The sequence below is a fragment of the Oenanthe melanoleuca genome, chromosome 2 (assembly GCF_029582105.1).
Source record: "Oenanthe melanoleuca isolate GR-GAL-2019-014 chromosome 2, OMel1.0, whole genome shotgun sequence".
NCBI lineage: Eukaryota > Metazoa > Chordata > Aves > Passeriformes > Muscicapidae > Oenanthe > Oenanthe melanoleuca.
This window is the reverse complement of record NC_079335.1, coordinates 68,781,921-68,799,616: the sequence shown is the minus strand read 5'-3', so window position 1 is coordinate 68,799,616 and position 17,696 is coordinate 68,781,921. Positions and strand designations below refer to the sequence as shown.

The 17,696-nt window shown below is 34.9% G+C and overlaps 1 protein-coding gene across 1 annotated transcript in view; it reads left to right on the top strand.

Moving 5' to 3' along the window:
• ABCA13 (ATP binding cassette subfamily A member 13) overlaps positions 1 to 17,696 on the top strand; it is a 164,766-nt gene that overhangs the window by 123,815 nt on the left and 23,255 nt on the right. Inside the window, 5 exon segments of the mRNA XM_056484532.1 lie at positions 304 to 460; positions 1,403 to 1,656; positions 1,940 to 2,132; positions 3,428 to 3,537; positions 13,357 to 13,507. Coding sequence (XP_056340507.1) covers positions 304 to 460; positions 1,403 to 1,656; positions 1,940 to 2,132; positions 3,428 to 3,537; positions 13,357 to 13,507 — 865 coding nt within the window.

Genomic DNA, 17,696 nt, shown 5'->3' with positions numbered 1-17,696 from the left:
TGAGCTGTCTGGAATAGTCAAAGTAAATAGCTGTGCATGATATATGCAAAAATGGATTATATCTACACACAACATAGCAGTAAATATGTGTACATCTATGGAAGCCTAAGCCAATTTTTTAAAGAATATGTATACCAAATTTGTCATTTTTTGAAATTACTTGTTTTGAAGAGTTGTTTGTTTGTCTTAAAAATAAGGTACAATGATTGTGTGTTTTTTTTAACGTGATAACTGACTTTTTTTGGGGGAAATGAGGCAAAAAAATAACTTATTTGTGACAGTTTTATTTCTTTAAACTTTCAGATATGCAACCTTACCTTGGATGTATCTTGCATCCAGATTCTTCTCAAGTGCAGATGTAGCTTTTATTTCTTACATCTCCTTAAATTTTGTGTTTGGCCTGTGTACCATGCTAGTGACCCTCTTACCTCGCTTGTTAACTATAATTTCCAAAGTGCAGGTCAGTATAAAATCTTTGGTTTACCTTTTTCATAACTGAGATGTATACACTCATATACATGCATATGTATATTTGAGAATGTTCATATATTTTGTGTTTACATATTTATACAGACAAAAATTTTCCAGAAGAAAAACATATGGTTTTTAAATACCCGTGATTTTTCTGTCTTAGAATATACTGTGTTGACTGTTACAATCTTGAATTTTAACTTGTCTATAACCCAAAAAATCATGCTGCAATAATGGAAAAACAGTGTTAATTGAAACTTTGACATTTTCTAGACCATTAAGTTGTAATTGGCACATAATGGGAGCTGTTCTGGTCCATTAAATAGATTATATGCATCGTAAAATGTGTTTGAATAATATTGACATAAGAGATAAGCTGCATATTTCTAGGATCACTAATGCACTGTATGAATAGTAATTTATACAGTGCATTCTCATGCCATATATGTAATTTTAATTGGTCATAATGATGCTTAAACAACTTGATGGAAAGGAGTTTCAGAATGAGTATGACTCTATTCATGTACAGGTCAAAAACTTGATGTTTGAAGTTAAATCTGGATTATGTGTCATTCAAGTGTGTAAGCAAATTCGGTATTCACTTGGGTTTAAGTTGGTGATTTAGATTCAATAGTGTCAAATATTAAAATGTAAAGAAATAGAATAATCATGGCTACGTGTGTTTTGATACCCTCTGTGAACTTCAACTAAGATTAGAATGCCATGGATGTAGAAAGTCTAAAATGCAATATGATGTGAATCCTGTCCCCAAAATTGTTAACAATATGCACTTCAGAGTTCAGTTTACCACGAGTGAGATTTGAATGCAGTATTAAGTTTTGCAAGTGTGCGTATTAAGCTGTTGGATAAAACTAAATTTTTTTTTCCTTTTTTCTTTATTCTCCTCCATCCTTGCCATGTCTCAATACAGAGTTTTCAGAACATCTACAATATCCTCAAATGGGCATTCATCATATTCCCACAGTTCTGCCTAGGCCAGGGTTTAATAGAACTTTCTTACAATCAGATCAAGTTTGACCTGACCAGGAACTTTGGAATAGATTCTTATGTGAGCCCCTTTGAGATGGATTTCCTGGGCTGGATTTTTGTGGAAATGTCCCTTCAGGGAACGCTACTACTTCTTTTACGTCTTTTCCTTCATTGGGATCTCCTCTGGAAACCAAGGTGTGTTGTTTGTATTCTTTGCCATAATGAGCACTGAATTAATTTTTGGAGAAAGAAAATGGGATGTGCTCCTTTGAACAAATGAAGATAAATGCTTCTTATACCATGGTGTACCTAAATTAATCCAAACTGCAGAAAAACCCCACGTAGTTGTTTCCCCCTTGAGTTCTGTTCAGAATGGATCACCAAGTGCTGAGGGATTACAGCCAGGAAAACAAGAGTTATGCAGAGTGCAGCAATGACCGGTTTGCCATGTATCAGTTACTGCCATCCTCTCTTGTAGGGGTCACTGCTCAGGTAACAGCTTGGACAGCCCTTCAGAAGATGTTGATGTAGAAAGGGAGCGGCAGAGACTCTTTGGTGGAGGGACTGGTAATGATGTCCTGCTTCTGTACAACCTCAGGAAGTGTTATGGGGCTTTCAGTAAGAAGAACATTGCTGTGGAGAACATAAGCTTGGGCATACCAAGGGGAGAGGTAAGGGGATCTTTGTTTTTCTCCTTTTATGCGGTAACACTGCTCTGAGCAATTGTTGAGACACACTCAGTGTGTCTACACAGTGTAGGCCTGTAGATAGCAGCAGAAAAGTTTCAGTTGTAGTAATTTCTGAAAATCAATAACTGGATAAAAGCAGAAACACTGGTAATGCTGAAAAAACAACTGTTCATGTGGGGTTTTTTTGTTTTTGTTTTTGTTTTTTTTTTTTTTCTTTTCTTTTTTGGTTAAGCATTCATCAGAATCTTAATTTTTTTACTTCATGCTTATCTTTACCAAATGACTGTATTACAGGCTAACATAAAAAGCAAGTAAGGTAGCATAGCACTTTACAGTTGGAAAACAGAATATCCAACTCAATAGCAAGCTATGCACTGAATCCTGAATTTGTTACCACAGCACACTTTTAGTTCCCATGCTGAAATCATCACAGCACATTTGAGTACAGCATATACAAATAAACTATTTCAATAAATTGAAATTTAGTGCTGAACATGTTTGTGTTTGGGGACTTTATTCATTATTTGGATGGTTTGGGGAATTACAGATATTAATTTCTAAACTAAAAAAATTACTTTTCTTGGTTGTTAATATAAAATTGGAAGATCTGAAAAACTTGCACATGGCAGCACAGATGCAGTGATGTCCTGCTACTTACTGATCAGCTGTTGGGTAACTGAGGTAACCAGGAGAATGCTATTGTTGATTAAAGCCTATCAATCAATCAATAAGAAAGTTCATGAAAAAAGTATTTCAAAATCATAAAGGGCTATGTGTGGATTTAACATGAATCCTATCCCAGCTTTAGCATTAAGTTATTGCAGCTAGGGGCTGAAATAACTGTTCAAAATGAGTGTGTCTCTTGGATGTTTTGTGTTCACTTGTACAGAGTGAAGCAGCTCATGAGAAACTTGGAAATATTGACTCTATGGGCTAATATCCAGGGTTTGGAAGCAGGACCTAAAATCCTCCTGTTCAAATGTAGCATTTACTAATAATATGGATAAATAATGAGTTTAATTGTTGGGCAGGGTTTTAAGAGGAGGGCTAGAATCCTAAATAAGTCACTTTTAGTAGTTGGGGGATAATCAAAATCCTGAGGTTTTTTTTAACTGATTTTCTTTGGGAAAGTTAATTTGCACACAGATTATTTCCATATACAGTTTCTTACAGACATATAATAGGAAATATGTAAAGGAGAGAAATTTGAATGGATGATATTTCTTATTTTTTTCAATATAACATATTGATTAATTTCTTTTTAATATCTCTGATAGTGTTTTGGACTCCTGGGAACAAATGGAGCTGGGAAAAGCACAACATTTAAGATGCTGACTGGAGATATCATCCCATCTGCAGGACGTGCTGTTATCAGGACTCCTGCTGGGTAAATAACACAGGGTTTGATCAGAACAGTGCTAATTGATATTGCACATGATCAAAGACTCAGCACATCTTCAGTCCTTTATACTGTACTCTAGGGACCTATTTTGTTCCCTTTTAAATGTATATTGCGTTGTTGCTGTTAAGTCTCTGTGGAAAAGCATTTTAGCATTATTTAATTCTGTTTGACAGCTTTGTTAATTGAGAGTAAACTTGTCTGGTATCAAAAGAGAAACTCTAAGAAGGCTTAACATACATCCTTCTGAAACTTTTTTAAAGAAATCTTAACATATGTTAAAATGCATGGACATATATCTTCCTTCTTTCAGTGCTGCACTGAAAGTTTTCCAGGCTTAGGCAGATAAGCAGTGCTTCAAGTGGGAAATTTTAAAATATTTTCTTACACTTATATACTTCAGAGTCATTAATTAATTACTTGATCAATATGCTATGTAATTAGGAGTTGGTGAGATTTATCATTCTGATGGAGTGATAAATGAATAATGGACTTCGGGTTAGATGTAACCAATACCTTATTTTTCCCTGTGAAATTGGAGGGGAAAGAAAGTTATTTTTTTCAGTCAATAGTAGATATGTATCTACATATATAGAAATGGATTTTGGGCTCCTTTCTTCTTCTAAATGATATACATTTAAAAATATTTTTTGGAAAAGGACAGGTCAAGAGTTTAATTAAGATATTTTTAAAGGAAACATTTTTGAATTTTCAAAATGGCAAGTTACATTTCTTTGGTTTAGAGATCAAATGCTTTCATAGGTCAGTGTTTCCTTAATTCTTTACAAAGTTAATGATCATCAAACTTAACTTCAAAGAATAGGTGGCTTCAGTTATTGCAAAATTCAATTTTCTGAAAAATTTTCACTTTTGAAATGGACAATATTAACATTATCAAACATAATTTTACTTCAATGTGTTTTTTCATTATCTTTCATAGTAAGTAATAAAAAATGTTGATCGTAAAGCAGAAATCATTTTAAAAAACCAAGCAGATTTTGGAAAAATTATTCTTAAGAGAAGAAGTGGTGTGAGTGAGACTTTAAAATGGTTAAAGAGACTTTTAGATGGTGGTTTTCATTTATAATTTTCCAGACATTTTCATTTTTGTAGTTTTCTGACTTAAACAGAGGACAAAATTTTTCAGACATTAAGCAAAATAAAAGATAACAGAAGTGATTTAAAATTAGATAAAAATCAACATTTGTTATTCTTTGGAACTGATGGATGGCTTTGTACCAGGGTATGACAAGGTCAGAAGTTTATAATATGAGTCTGAAGAGGATTTGAAGAAATAAAATTATCTTTAATTTTTTTTTTAAAAATTAACATATTTCCATAAGGGCATCAGGACATTTAAGGGCCCATATTTTGTTTATAGACTCTGAGCCTTATTTTGCTGCAGATTTTAATGGGATTTGCCTGGAGTCCCACCTGTACCTTCATGGATCACATATGGCTGTCCCAGTGCAACATGGTCCCAGGTCTCTATTTGGGTAAATTATTTGGTCTGGTGTGACAATTCCAAAATTTTAACACCTACTTGAAAGAAAATATAAAGTTATAAGAAAATAATTAATTATTAAATATATTGACACATACAGTATGTTTGCTGACTACTGTATATATTTTTAGAACCCCCTAAGATAATTTAAAAAACATTACAAAACAATTTAACAATGCCTGTATTCATTCTATCAGTTGTGTTGCTATGTACCTGTGGTTAAACAGATAAAAAAGATTCTGAGGTCAACTTTAGCTTTTGACAGTAGGCTAAATGCTGTCCCTGGATGTTGTGTGTGTCACTTTCATTTCCCATACTGTGTTTTGTAAATCCAACATGAAAGCATATATTAAGATGCAATGTTATTTACCACATACTAAAACATAGGTAATGAAATTTGACACATTTAGGAGACTTGAGATAAAGCCTTAGACAATTGAATTTCAGTGTACAAAATACCCTTGACAATGTTAATTATTGCCTTGTATTATGGTGGTGTCAATTGAGTTTATGGATTTTTTTTCTGTTTGCAGCAGCTGAAATGAGTGTAAATCCCATATTCCCAAGTTTTCAAAACTTAATGCTAATTCAAGAAGGCAACCTTAAGCAAGAGCTGCTATTATGCAGTAGCTAAACTTAGAGAAACAAACAATTTGAGGCTGTGAGAAGAAATTTATGTCCCTCCTGACTTTGTTCCTTGCTTCATATTTTGGAAACTGCTCTTGAGCAGATCATGGTGCATTGTGTTGCTGTGCTCTTGAAAATCACTTAGAGGCAAGTTTGCTGGCTCTTCCAGAGGTGAGATGGTAACCACAACAGGTCTGGAAAACCATTCCTCAGCAGCTAAGAATGACTAAAACTACTTATTGCAGGGAATTTTAGGTGGATTGATTTGCATTTGTGATTCAGATAAATGAAGGAAGGGGGATATTATGGAAAGAAGGCTTCTCCTTTTCTTACTCTGGTAGTGTACTCAGAAGCCTGGTGCTTATGGCACAGAGACTACAGTCAGCAGAAGAAAGCAGCTCCTGATCACAGCTGCAGAATATTTATTGGTCAGCAGAACTAGATATTTTGTTTAGAATTTTCAAAATGAAGGAGATTCCATAAAAAGCATTACCTCTTAGCATTACTATTATAGTAATAGCATGAAATAGCATTACCATTCCTGATGAATAGTGCAGCTTAGATGTGATCCCACCTCTTTTGGGCTTGGCTGGAGAGAGCACGTTTTTTGTCCTGTCAGTGTGAAGGGACCAGATACTGTAGTCTGGTGGATCCTTCACAGAATCAAGAAATGGTTTGGGTTGGAAGAGACCTTTAATATCATGTAGTTCCAACCCCCCTCCATGGGCAGGGATATTTTCCACTAGACCAGCTTAATCAAAGCTACATCTAACCTTAAACACCTCCAGGGATGCAGCATCTGCATCTTCTCAGGACAACCTCTTACTGTGACACCATCCTCACTGTAAAGAATCTTCCTAACATCTAACCCTACCTTGATAATGCTAACTTTATTGCATTCAAAAAATCCTTAATTCAGAACAGTTTCCATTTCCTTGAATAGATATGAGTGAAAGTTTCTGGTTCAAAAACAAATTAAAAAACAAAGAAAGCAAAAGAAAAAAACAAACAAATCCTTGCATACATTTTCCTGATTCATATTGAACCTAAAATGAATTCAGGAATGTCTTTTTGAGACAGGTGCCTTGATAATGGCCTTGAATTTTACTGCACAGCTATTGCAGCTTGGAACAAAATAAATCTAGAAAAGGCAAATGGGATTTTTCAAAGGTATAAGTTGAACACAAAGGAGAATTTTTCAAATTCTGCCTTCAATTCAATTAAACCTAAAACATCTAGGGGGAGTTTATAGAAAAAGAGCCTCACACTCCAATAATCAAGTTGTATTCAATGAACTGCTGCTATAGTCTCAAAGAAATTTTTAAAAAATATGCTTCTGAGTAGTAACTTCCTTCTTAACACTGCATAAGAGCAGATTCACGTCTTCAAGTACTTTTAAAAGACTTGTTGGCCTTTAGGTTTGTTGTTTTCTGAATGCTTATTCCTAAAAATCCTAGAGACCTATGTCTGTTTTCATAACAAAAGCTAATAAAATCCTTAGAAGCTAGGTATTTGGTATGCTAGTTTTCAGTATTACTGGGATTCCTAAGTAAAGGTGTCATTAAGTGGGAATGTGTGTTAAATACTAGAGGCAACTTCATCTTTTCTGCACATTAGTTTTCCTGGCCTTCTTTGGAGGGGAAATGATTTTGAGAGAGAGAAGGATGCTGATCTGTTTTAATTAGGATTTTCTCTTTTTGATATACTACAAATTAATAATAATGAATGTACTATGTGCCTGATCATTGCATCCTACAATTTGTGGAACAAATGCACATATATAGCATACAAGCTGAGCAGTCTACAAAACACCTGTTTTTTTTAAAAATTTTCATCTCCCTCTGCAGAAAATGTTTTAAGCAACTTATAAAACCTTTGAAGGCCTATTCTAGTTGTTACTGTTATGTGATTGAAATGGTCCAGTCAGAGAAATAATAGGAATATATCACCAACCACAGCCAATCTAATGAAGATAATGCCTTTCACAGGGGATTTTACTTTTTATTGTTTTGTGTACCTCACTGATATTGCTGCTATCAGTTACATATCTGTGCAAATGAAACAGAGAAGTAATTAGCTTCTAGAGAGTGTGTCTCCATATTATGGATATTTGCCACTCCAGCATTGAAGAGGACCAAAGCAACGAGCAGCATTGAACAGTTACTTCAGAAGGCTTGGAAACAAAATAGTGATAGCAAAGTACCAGCAGTACCTTTCATAATGGGCAGAAATATCAAAAGCAAAAAGGACAATTACTAGAAAGTAGATTATTTTAACAACATTTGTTTACTTCTGTTTTGAAAGAATGGTTTTATAAGACATGGAGACACTGGCTTTTAAAGAGTTGTGAAACTTAAATATGTTTAATAATTAATGGCATGATCTGTTTAACAATTAGAAGAGTTCTTTGTGTTCTCTGTAGCACAGCTGTTGCTCCACAAGAGTAAAACTCTACTAAAATTATCTCGTGCTTGGCTCTACTGCCATAACTAGATTGCCACCAATGTGAGAGCTGTCTAAATGAAAGGTAGTGTATGAAACTGTAAACATTTTTGTAGTTACTTTTTCTGTCAAAGAGCTTGAAGAAGTAAGGTCTGCATTAAATATGTAAAAAGAAAAGCTGACACTTAACAAAGTGGTATAACAAAGGAGAACAAAGTGATTCTTTATAGCTTTGAATGTCTGCTGGGCTAACGTACCAGCAGGTACTGTACATCTGTTCCACTTTTTTGTGTTTGTGTGTACTTTGGCCAAGCTTTGTTTTCTTTCCCTTTCTATACTTGTGTTTAACCCCTCTTTAATGACTCTGTTATAAAACCTCTCTCAAGTGAAGAGAACTAAACAGAGCTTTGAAGATGAAGTGTCAAAATCCTTTTAAGTATCATGGCAAGGTCAATGTAAAATAATGAATAATGTGACTGGTGGTTTGCCTTTTTGGTGCCCTCTGTCTTGCAACCTTTTCTGTTGTACTTTGCTGAATAAAGGTGACTTTAAGTTCATACTTAGAGTGTAGTGGGATACATATGCAAAAAAATAGATAAACCAGGTGACATCTTGTTCATAAGCTGCCCCATCAAGGACTGAAGCATTTGGCAGTCTTCCTCATGTAATTCATTTATCTCCCATGAATTTCCATCTTCCTTCTGCACAGAGATCCTCCATGACAGCAATTCCCCATCCTATTTGAATTAAGTATCAGTCATGTCAGCTGTTGGATTACAAAGTCATAGGACCAAAGAACTGCTCTACATAGAAGGAAAAGTAAAATACTTCTTTATAGCTAGAACTTCAACTTTTTTGATAGGTATTATATTCAGCTTGATAAATAATTAAAAATGTAGTTCAAATAGCTTAACTTGAAAGGAAGAATAAATTTGCATCAATATAATGGCTGAAATGGCTGTTTTTACACTGTATATCAGTATAATTAGTCTAATTATAATGAAGCTATAGTTACATTAATTATATTTTAACCTTGGCTTTTTGTAATGTTAATTGAGCATTAGTATGCACTGAATTGAATGTGCAGTTATAAGCACAATGAAATGTCTAAGTACTTTTGCAATTTGTAAATTTATATTTCATTTTGACTAATTAATGGAATTTATCTCTCTGCAGAAGCAGATATATATATACGTGGTATTGTAAGTACCATATCTATCACTGCATTTAATTGCATTCAAAAACTGCAGAAAAGGCATATAAAAGTAAAACAAAGTGCACAGTGGAGCCAAAGTGAAAGAATTTTTTCCAAAACCAGCCATAAGACTGGTATCAGGGTACTAAGTCATCTCTGGAAACCCAGCACTGAGGATAACCTTTGAATGCCAGTCCACAACCACCTATAAACAATGGTGGTAACTATTGTAACAAACAAGATCCAAATCTAGTTCTGCAATAGCCACTCTGGCCTTTTGGAAACTGGAGGTCCAGTTTGCACAGGAGAAGGAAAGATGTTTTATCCAATGCCATATTCACTCATCCCAGGGGTTTTGTTTCTTTTCAGTGTCAGCAAAGGCTCTCTGACCCGAGTGCCCCATGCCACCCATGACTGCAGGGCTTTCTTTAAGCACTCAGAATGAAGAGATTATGTAAAAAAGCCTTGAAATGGTCACTGGAGGAACAACTTGTATCAAAAACTTTCTAAACTCTGATTTTAGTTTACGATCCCAGGATCTTGAAAGTCTGGCAAGTTTCTTTCCCCAATAGTGCAAAACTATGAGATGACCACTCCATAGTGAGGAAAGTCAGATTGAGTCATGGATGTTTTCTCAGGATGTCCAAAATATGATTCTCACCAAAGTACTTAGACAAGGATGGAATAGGAAATCTTCCATGCTTCAAGTGCTAGACTCCACTATTTTTCTTGTGGATGCCAGATGTTCTGTTGACCATTCCTAAAGGAGTTCTAGAAATGCAATTCTGCAACTTTAAAACTATATTTAAAATATAAAGATTTCCGGAAATATTCTGGTGATGTCGTTTCTTGCAGCTGTTCAATCTACAGGAAAATGTAACTAACAAGGGGAAGTATTGACTGAGCATAAGGATGTAGTTCAAAAATGAAGGAGAAAAATGGAGAAAACATATTCTATATCTTAACTTGATCAGACGATGTAATCAAAATTACTAACAGAATTTAAAGATAACAGGTATGCTGTATTGTTATAAAGATATAGAAAAATACAGAAATATTAGTGTAAAAGCCTTTTTATCTCCCTATAGATTTTAGATATTATATTAATTTTCATTGTGTCTACTGCACTATGGGCAAAAGCCTGAGAGGGGTTGGAATCCACACTTACATGTTCTTTCTCTCTATTTATAAAATGAGCTGAGTTTTTCCTCCTGTATGTTTTGTTTTTAATGTGAATAGTCTAGAGAAAAATTCTGGCATCCTGATAATAATAGGGCAGAAAACAAATGGATGTTTTTCTCTAGCTTGAGAGAAAAAAATCAGCATTTTGCTGCATGCTAATATGTATTTCAGAAAATATTAAAAAATATATTTCTAATTTGAGTCTGATAATAGCATATATGATGATGTTTGTTAAGGAAGAAGTAGATTATAATTAGTTTAATGAATCGAATCAGAAATTAAAAAAATAAAAGGGGAATGTATTTACAGTATATAATTTACTGAGAAGATTTTCTGGTATCATGCCATCACTACTTGACATGTTCATTTAATTTATACCCATAAAAATTCTATCTGAGAGATTAACTGACTTTCAAGAAAAATCAATTTCCTAAGATGAGAGCTTGTTTTCTGTTGTAGAATACCTCCTATAATTAAAAATTATAGTGTATTTTTATTTTATCTATTGTTTATATCCTCAGAAAAAGCTTAGGACCCAGCTAAATGAATTATAATGTCCAGAATTTTGATTTGGAGATCTACTCTCTGATATTGAGGGAAGAAGAGGCATTATGCTGCACATAAAAAAGTCTGATTAAAAGACAAGAATCCTAATTTTTTTTTTTTTTTTGTTTTGTTTTGTTTTGTTTTTGTTTGTTTTCTGGTTGGATTGTTTTTGATTTGACAGATACAGAGATGAAGGGGAGGGAAAGGTCTGTGAGTTTTTTAGTGAATGCAGTAGAATCTCTGTGTTAATGTGAGGTCTTGAAGTGTTCAGGGTCAGCACTAATGGATAAAGTTGCAAGATAAGGGACCAAACTGAGTAAGAATATTAAATGATGCATTTTCACTTTGCCCTCACTTTATGGAAGCTAAATGTCAGTGGGTGGGGTACTGTTCACCTACAACTGGGTGCTTTACATAGGCAGGGCACTAGAACCCTGTGTGAACAATTAACACTGAGGACACTTTTTATTTCCTGATTCAACTGAGTAAGGATGCTCTGATAGATTTCTAGCTAAGGAACATTGATGTCTGTTGTTTATTTTTCAGCTATCCATATTTAACTTTTTGTTCTTCATGGTAGGGGCCCATTGCAGATAAGATGTTTCTATCCAGCTACAGGGGTCATGCTGAGTAAATGTCCCTGAAATTATCCCTGAGTGTGATTTGTTCTCTTCTGACTGAACTGGGCATAGTACCAAAAGCCCAGTCTCTTGTTTCTCAAAAGACAGCAGCTGCACCAAAAGAGAACCTTGTGCATGAATCTTCCTAGCAAAACAAACCTCAGACACATCTCTCTGTGTTTGGCAGCATCTAGATAACATTTCACTGTGAATAGTATTTTCCTGTGTTAGAATTAATTAAATAAGGAATCCACTGGTTCTGACTGGTTATACAAAGATCAGCATTATGAAATCCATATCTTATGGTAAAGATGGTAAGAAAAATGATCTAATTTTCCATAGGTATGGTTGGAAACAGAGACAGTAAAAGTTCTGTATATACTTCATGGAAAATGTCCTATAAGTGTATATAAAATAATGAGGAGCACTTTTGTTATCCTCTTGCCCCTGTCACCCTTCTACTTTTGCTAACTCTTTGTTTAGAGAGGTGTCTACAGGCAGATAACTTACATAGCACCATCCAAATCAACCAAGATACCATGATTTTATATCTTTGCCATTAACAGCAAAGGACCATTCTAATTATTCCATGGAAAAGTTTGTCACAATCATGTTAATTTATCTTTTGATAGCATTAAAATATATTTTCATGCTGTGATTCATTATGTTAAATGCAGAATTTTTTCTCCCCAGACTCCTGAATCTTGTTAACAGGAGATACATATTTATATTTTCACTTCTGCTGGTATTTGTAGATCCTGCAGTTAATGCATTTACTTTGTGTCTAAATGATTAATCATATATTTAGTTCTTTTAATCAGAAATGTAGCAAACCACTAAGAGGAAAAACATTCTGTTACTCAGAATCTTTTGAAAACTTTTTCTTTCAGAGCTGAGATTTTTTTATTATTAAGTATCTTCATTTTGACAGGTCTTTCTGTACATGTAAATCAGCATCATTGAGTGTGGAATTAGATGTTGGAATAAATAGGATAGATTTAGAGTCATTATGGGTAATGAGACACCCTTGCAATCAAGCTTGCTTCTTAGCAATGAATGTAATTTCAAGTAATGCTGTAGAGCTACAAAGTGAAGGCCAAAGTCTCTTAAATCAGGATAATTTTATACTTTTTCCTGTATTGTCTTTTAAGTTACTAGGCTTTAATATCCTGTGTTTTGTTTTACTCTTGTTTGTAGAATGCCCACGTGCATGTGTGTGGTCATAGACACACAAAGAATATGCAGCAACATTTCCCTCTCTCTCAAGTCCTTGTTCTTTAATATTCAATGGGCCTGACATGAATATAATATGGTATATGGTATAATATCCAATATGAGCACCATATGGTTTGAAATGTGTCTCCTTAGAGCAGGTACTACCAAAAAGATAAGAGAAGTGAAATTGGTGAGCATTGATTCTCATGGGTGTCTCCTCTTCATGTGTTGGTCTGTTGACCTTGACATGCATTCTGTCACAAAAGTGACATGCTGGTGGCTGTGCTAACCCAAAAGGGATAAAAAGTGTGAATTGTGTATGGGTGGTGCTGCACTAAGTAACTATGGCAGAGACTCAAACTCCCTTATCTTCAGACTTGAGGTTTTTGTGAGTTTGTTTTGTACCCCAGGGTTGGAACCCAGGGCCATGGGATTTGTTAAGCAGCATTCAAATATTTTCCTTTTTCTTTAAACAGGTCTGAAATGGATATACTCTCTGCTAGCTCTGAAGGTATTCTTATTGGATACTGTCCACAGCAAGATGCCTTGGATGAACTTTTAACAGGTTGGGAGCATCTTTATTATTACTGCACACTGCGTGGAATTCCAAAGCAGAATATCCATAAGGTAACTATGCAGAACAGACTTGCAGAGGAACTGTTGCCAGTTTGGACTCTGGGGTTTGTAGAACTATTGTATCTTTTTAACCTGAGAAACTATCTAATATTTCATCTTAACAACTGTAGTAATAAGATTTTTCATTACCATGATTTTATTTAAATAATGTGGATTTTTTTTCTGTCTGTTATGCCAGTCCAAAACACAATAACACAAATCACTGCAGATAGTAAAATAACATTACTGCAAATGAAATCTCAGGCACAAAAACCCTAAAAGAAATTAAGTTTATAAATGATTCAATGCCTTCACTATCACACTTAAAGAACTGTGAGAGAACAGCATATTTTGAGTCTTGTACCTCTGAAAAACTCTTTTCTTCAGAGACACAATTTAACTTTGAAGGAACTAAAAATTTTTGTATGATTCTGTAGAAATAAATGAAACACCTGGGCAATGGAATAGGAGCTGTCAGCACTCTGTCTTAAACGTGACAAGATTGGAGCAGTCTCTTAAATGCTCCAGCTGCCACACAAAGCTTGGGGTTGTACAAGGAGAGCAGACCAAAGAAAATGCTTTGAGAGTTTACTAGCATAGAAGTTGATAATATCTGGGAATATAACTGGGGGCTCTTGGATTTGCAGATACAGGTGTAGCTGTGATGATCAGCAGACTGAGCTATTTTTTTCTGTAAGGAAGCCAGCAAATATCAGAAGTACGAAATGGATATGGTGTAAAACATGGGGGGAGGTTTCTGTATCAGCAGATGGAAGTTTACAGTATGACCTGACTTGAGCTGTGCTCAGTCTTCTCTGCTTAATTGCATCTCTATTAACATGAGAAAACTGTAGTGTGATATGATATTGGTATCTGTCAATTCCTGCTGTATGTCCCAAGTAGTAGCTATGGCTCTGGCACTGCTCTCATAACCTCCAGAATAATGCCTGTTCTTTTCCTTTCATTTTTCCAGAAGCAAAGCTGCATGAACTGATTTTTTTTATTTCCTACTACCCAGCATTTTTCTGGCTATTGCCTCACCGTCTTGTATGAGGTTTGCAACTAGTTCCTTGACTGTATCTGAGAGGGCTGGTTTCTGGATCTCTGCAGCCTCTTTTCTTTTTCTTTAGCAGATAGGTGCTGTTTCAGAAAAAAAGTATGATTCTGCTAAGGGGCATTGAGTATTCATCAGGACAGACAATATTTTGAATTTTTGCTGTCTTAAGCTGATCATTTAGGTATTTCTGGATAAAAGCCTGGGGAAAATAAGTGACTCTTGCAAGTCTTTGCCACTTGTCTTGGGCAGTATCCATTGCCCAGGATAAAGCCTTGACTTTTACCTGTTTTGACGGCATGTTATTTGCAGACTGCTCAGAAATTATCATACAGTCTTTTGTTTGATTGCTTACCCTTCCTAATTTATTGGTGTTAATTTTTATGTCAGACTACTAGCAGAGTACTGGAAGCTTGCATATATTTCCCTTGATGCAAAAGAATTATATTAAGGGATGGTGGTTATTGCACTAAAGCCCTCAAGAATAATTGCCTGTTTTGTCCATGAAGTGACATTTCTTCCATAGCAGTTAGGGAGGAGTTGCTCAAGTGGTGTGGTACATCACATACATGCCCCTCTTCAAATGGATGAAAACCATTCCTTTAGATATGAGCTATGTTACTGTGTGCACTGAGAGAAGACAAACATTAACCTTCCTGGACCTCAGATGATTTAGTTATAGGCTTAGACTATTCTTTATAGTCAGCCTTCTGTGCCTGAGCATTACATTTGTGAAAAAGAGATAATTTTTCCTTTCAGTTGTCTTAATTTTTTGTCTGCATAGGTTGCAGAGCAGACTTTGCTGCCGTATGCTTGTGATCAAGGCATCAAAGTGCTCCTGCAAATAATATTTAGCTGCTCTGGTTTGCTTCCATCAAAAACTGAAATGCAGCTATCTCAGAGGAAAACCAATGTTTTTGTCAGAGGGCCCTCCTGACTGTGTGGCACTGCTGTCAAGCTCTCAACAGCTGCTGTGCTTCAACTCAGAAATGGCTGGTGCCTGGAGAAAGTGAGCATTTTAGCTGCCTATAAAGAAAGCAAGGCTTTGGAATGCTGTAGAGGAGCAGCTGTATGGAAACGTAAGCTGTTATTTTCTCATCATTCCCTCCTGCCTATGATCCAGCACTCCAAGCCTGCCTCTGAATATTTACCAGAGACTAATTGCTCTAATGTGCACAGACACATGTATTCTAAAGAGTACATTGGTTTGATAAGGAAAGAGACACACATTCATTTTGTTTCTTAAGAAAGTGGTGAGCAGGCAGGTGACTTACAGGTTGTGTTGCTGCTGAATTTGTCTATTGAAGCACTAACTTTAAGGACCAAATCCTTGGCTAGACAGATTTATCAGCAGCAGGAGTTAAGTGCCTGACATAAAGTGGAGTGTACTTAATGTTCCAAAACAGTAATTAAATGAATGGGAGAGGAGGAGAAAAACGGGTCATTTACTATCAATGTTAAGCTTCACATGTAATGTGAAGTTTTGTTATACTTCACAAATCTGCTCTGAAAGTTTATTTTTTGTTAAAAATTTGAAAAATTAGAGTAAAACTTTTAGGTTATTTAGAAGGATACTGATTAAACATAGTACTTCTAGTTTTTATTTTTATTTCTTTTATATATCAGTTTCCTAGATCTCAATTTGTTCCAAAATACAGCACTTAGCTTGTTAAAAAATTATAATTATTAGCATAGCATCAAATGGCATGCCTCATCAGCTTTAAAATGTCTGTTGCAAATCTCAAAAGAAGCTTTATCAAGTCTTCTGGGGTAACTTTTTGGAATGTCAGTAGCTTTTTGGAATTTTCATTAACTCTCCAGGACGACTTTGCTCTGATTTTACAATCTCAATGTTTTCCTTACATGCTATATTCTATAGTTGCTGGAAATGGGAATCTGTAAATTCATTTATTCTTTGTCTGTTTACCTTTTTCTTTGACCCCAAGCAGAATTAGTGTGTATAGTGTGAATAGTTTTATGAGATTTTGGGGATAAAAGATATTATTTCCCCAGAAACTTGACCATGGATATACACTTTCCAAATGTAAGAAATCTAACAATTCTGAGTATAGTTGGAAGACAAATAAATACTGTTTTGTGTGGAATTGATGAATGATTGCTCTTTAGGATGTTCAAAGTACACTGTATCCATTTACTGAGAACCTGACACTTTACATTACTGTTTTGGCCATATAAAGTTATTTTTCAGAAGAGTCTAGAATTCAATCCATGTTTATTATCACTTATACTGGGTATGACACACATTTTCAGTATTGGGTCAGATTTGCTTTATGAGGATTCATTTAAATAAATAGCAAGAAGGAACTTTCGTTCTTTAGGAACTCCATGAAATATGGAAGATTTTGTTTAGGTGCTACAGATTTAGGGGCTCATTCCAATGCCTGTTCTAAAGCTAGGTGGACCAGCCCAAATTAATTTTGGGGAAAATCATTTGCTAAATATATTGGAATTGGTGAGAACAAAAGTAAATAGGTTTAAGAAATGTTGGAAAATAGGGAAAAAGCTAGCTGATAGATGTGAGTTCTGTTATAATTTTTACTGCTGGTGTGGGGAGGAAGGAAGGAAAAAGTTTAAATACATTATTACAGCCATGAATACACATTAAATATTGTCATGGTTCAAGTGTGCTTACAATGTATATATTTGCATATAACTCTGTAGCTTTTGATTTGACCTCAATGTTACCAACTTGCTAAAGAAATCGATGTATTTCCTCAATCTTTGCTGCTGAAGGTCATTGAAACATTGTTCGAATAGAGTATCATGCTGAATATGACAAGGAAGGAGAGAAGGTGGTTGTGTATGTATCTCACATTCCCCACAGGAAGAAGACCATTAAAACTGTAATTCTCTGAACCTGAGGATTGATCACATGCTCAATTCTGACTTTCATTCAAAGTAGTTTAAGAGGGATTTTTTTCATTTATCTTACAGTATACTAGGATGCAACCATTGACTATACAGACAAATGAAGTTATTATGGAGATATTCAGGCTCCTCTACAATATAGCTAACATGTAATATATACCTTATATGTAATATTTCTAATTTCATTCAAATTACTGTTTTGTTGTTGCTTAGGTATTATTTATGAAGCTGAAATATTACTGGAAATCTTGTAATATG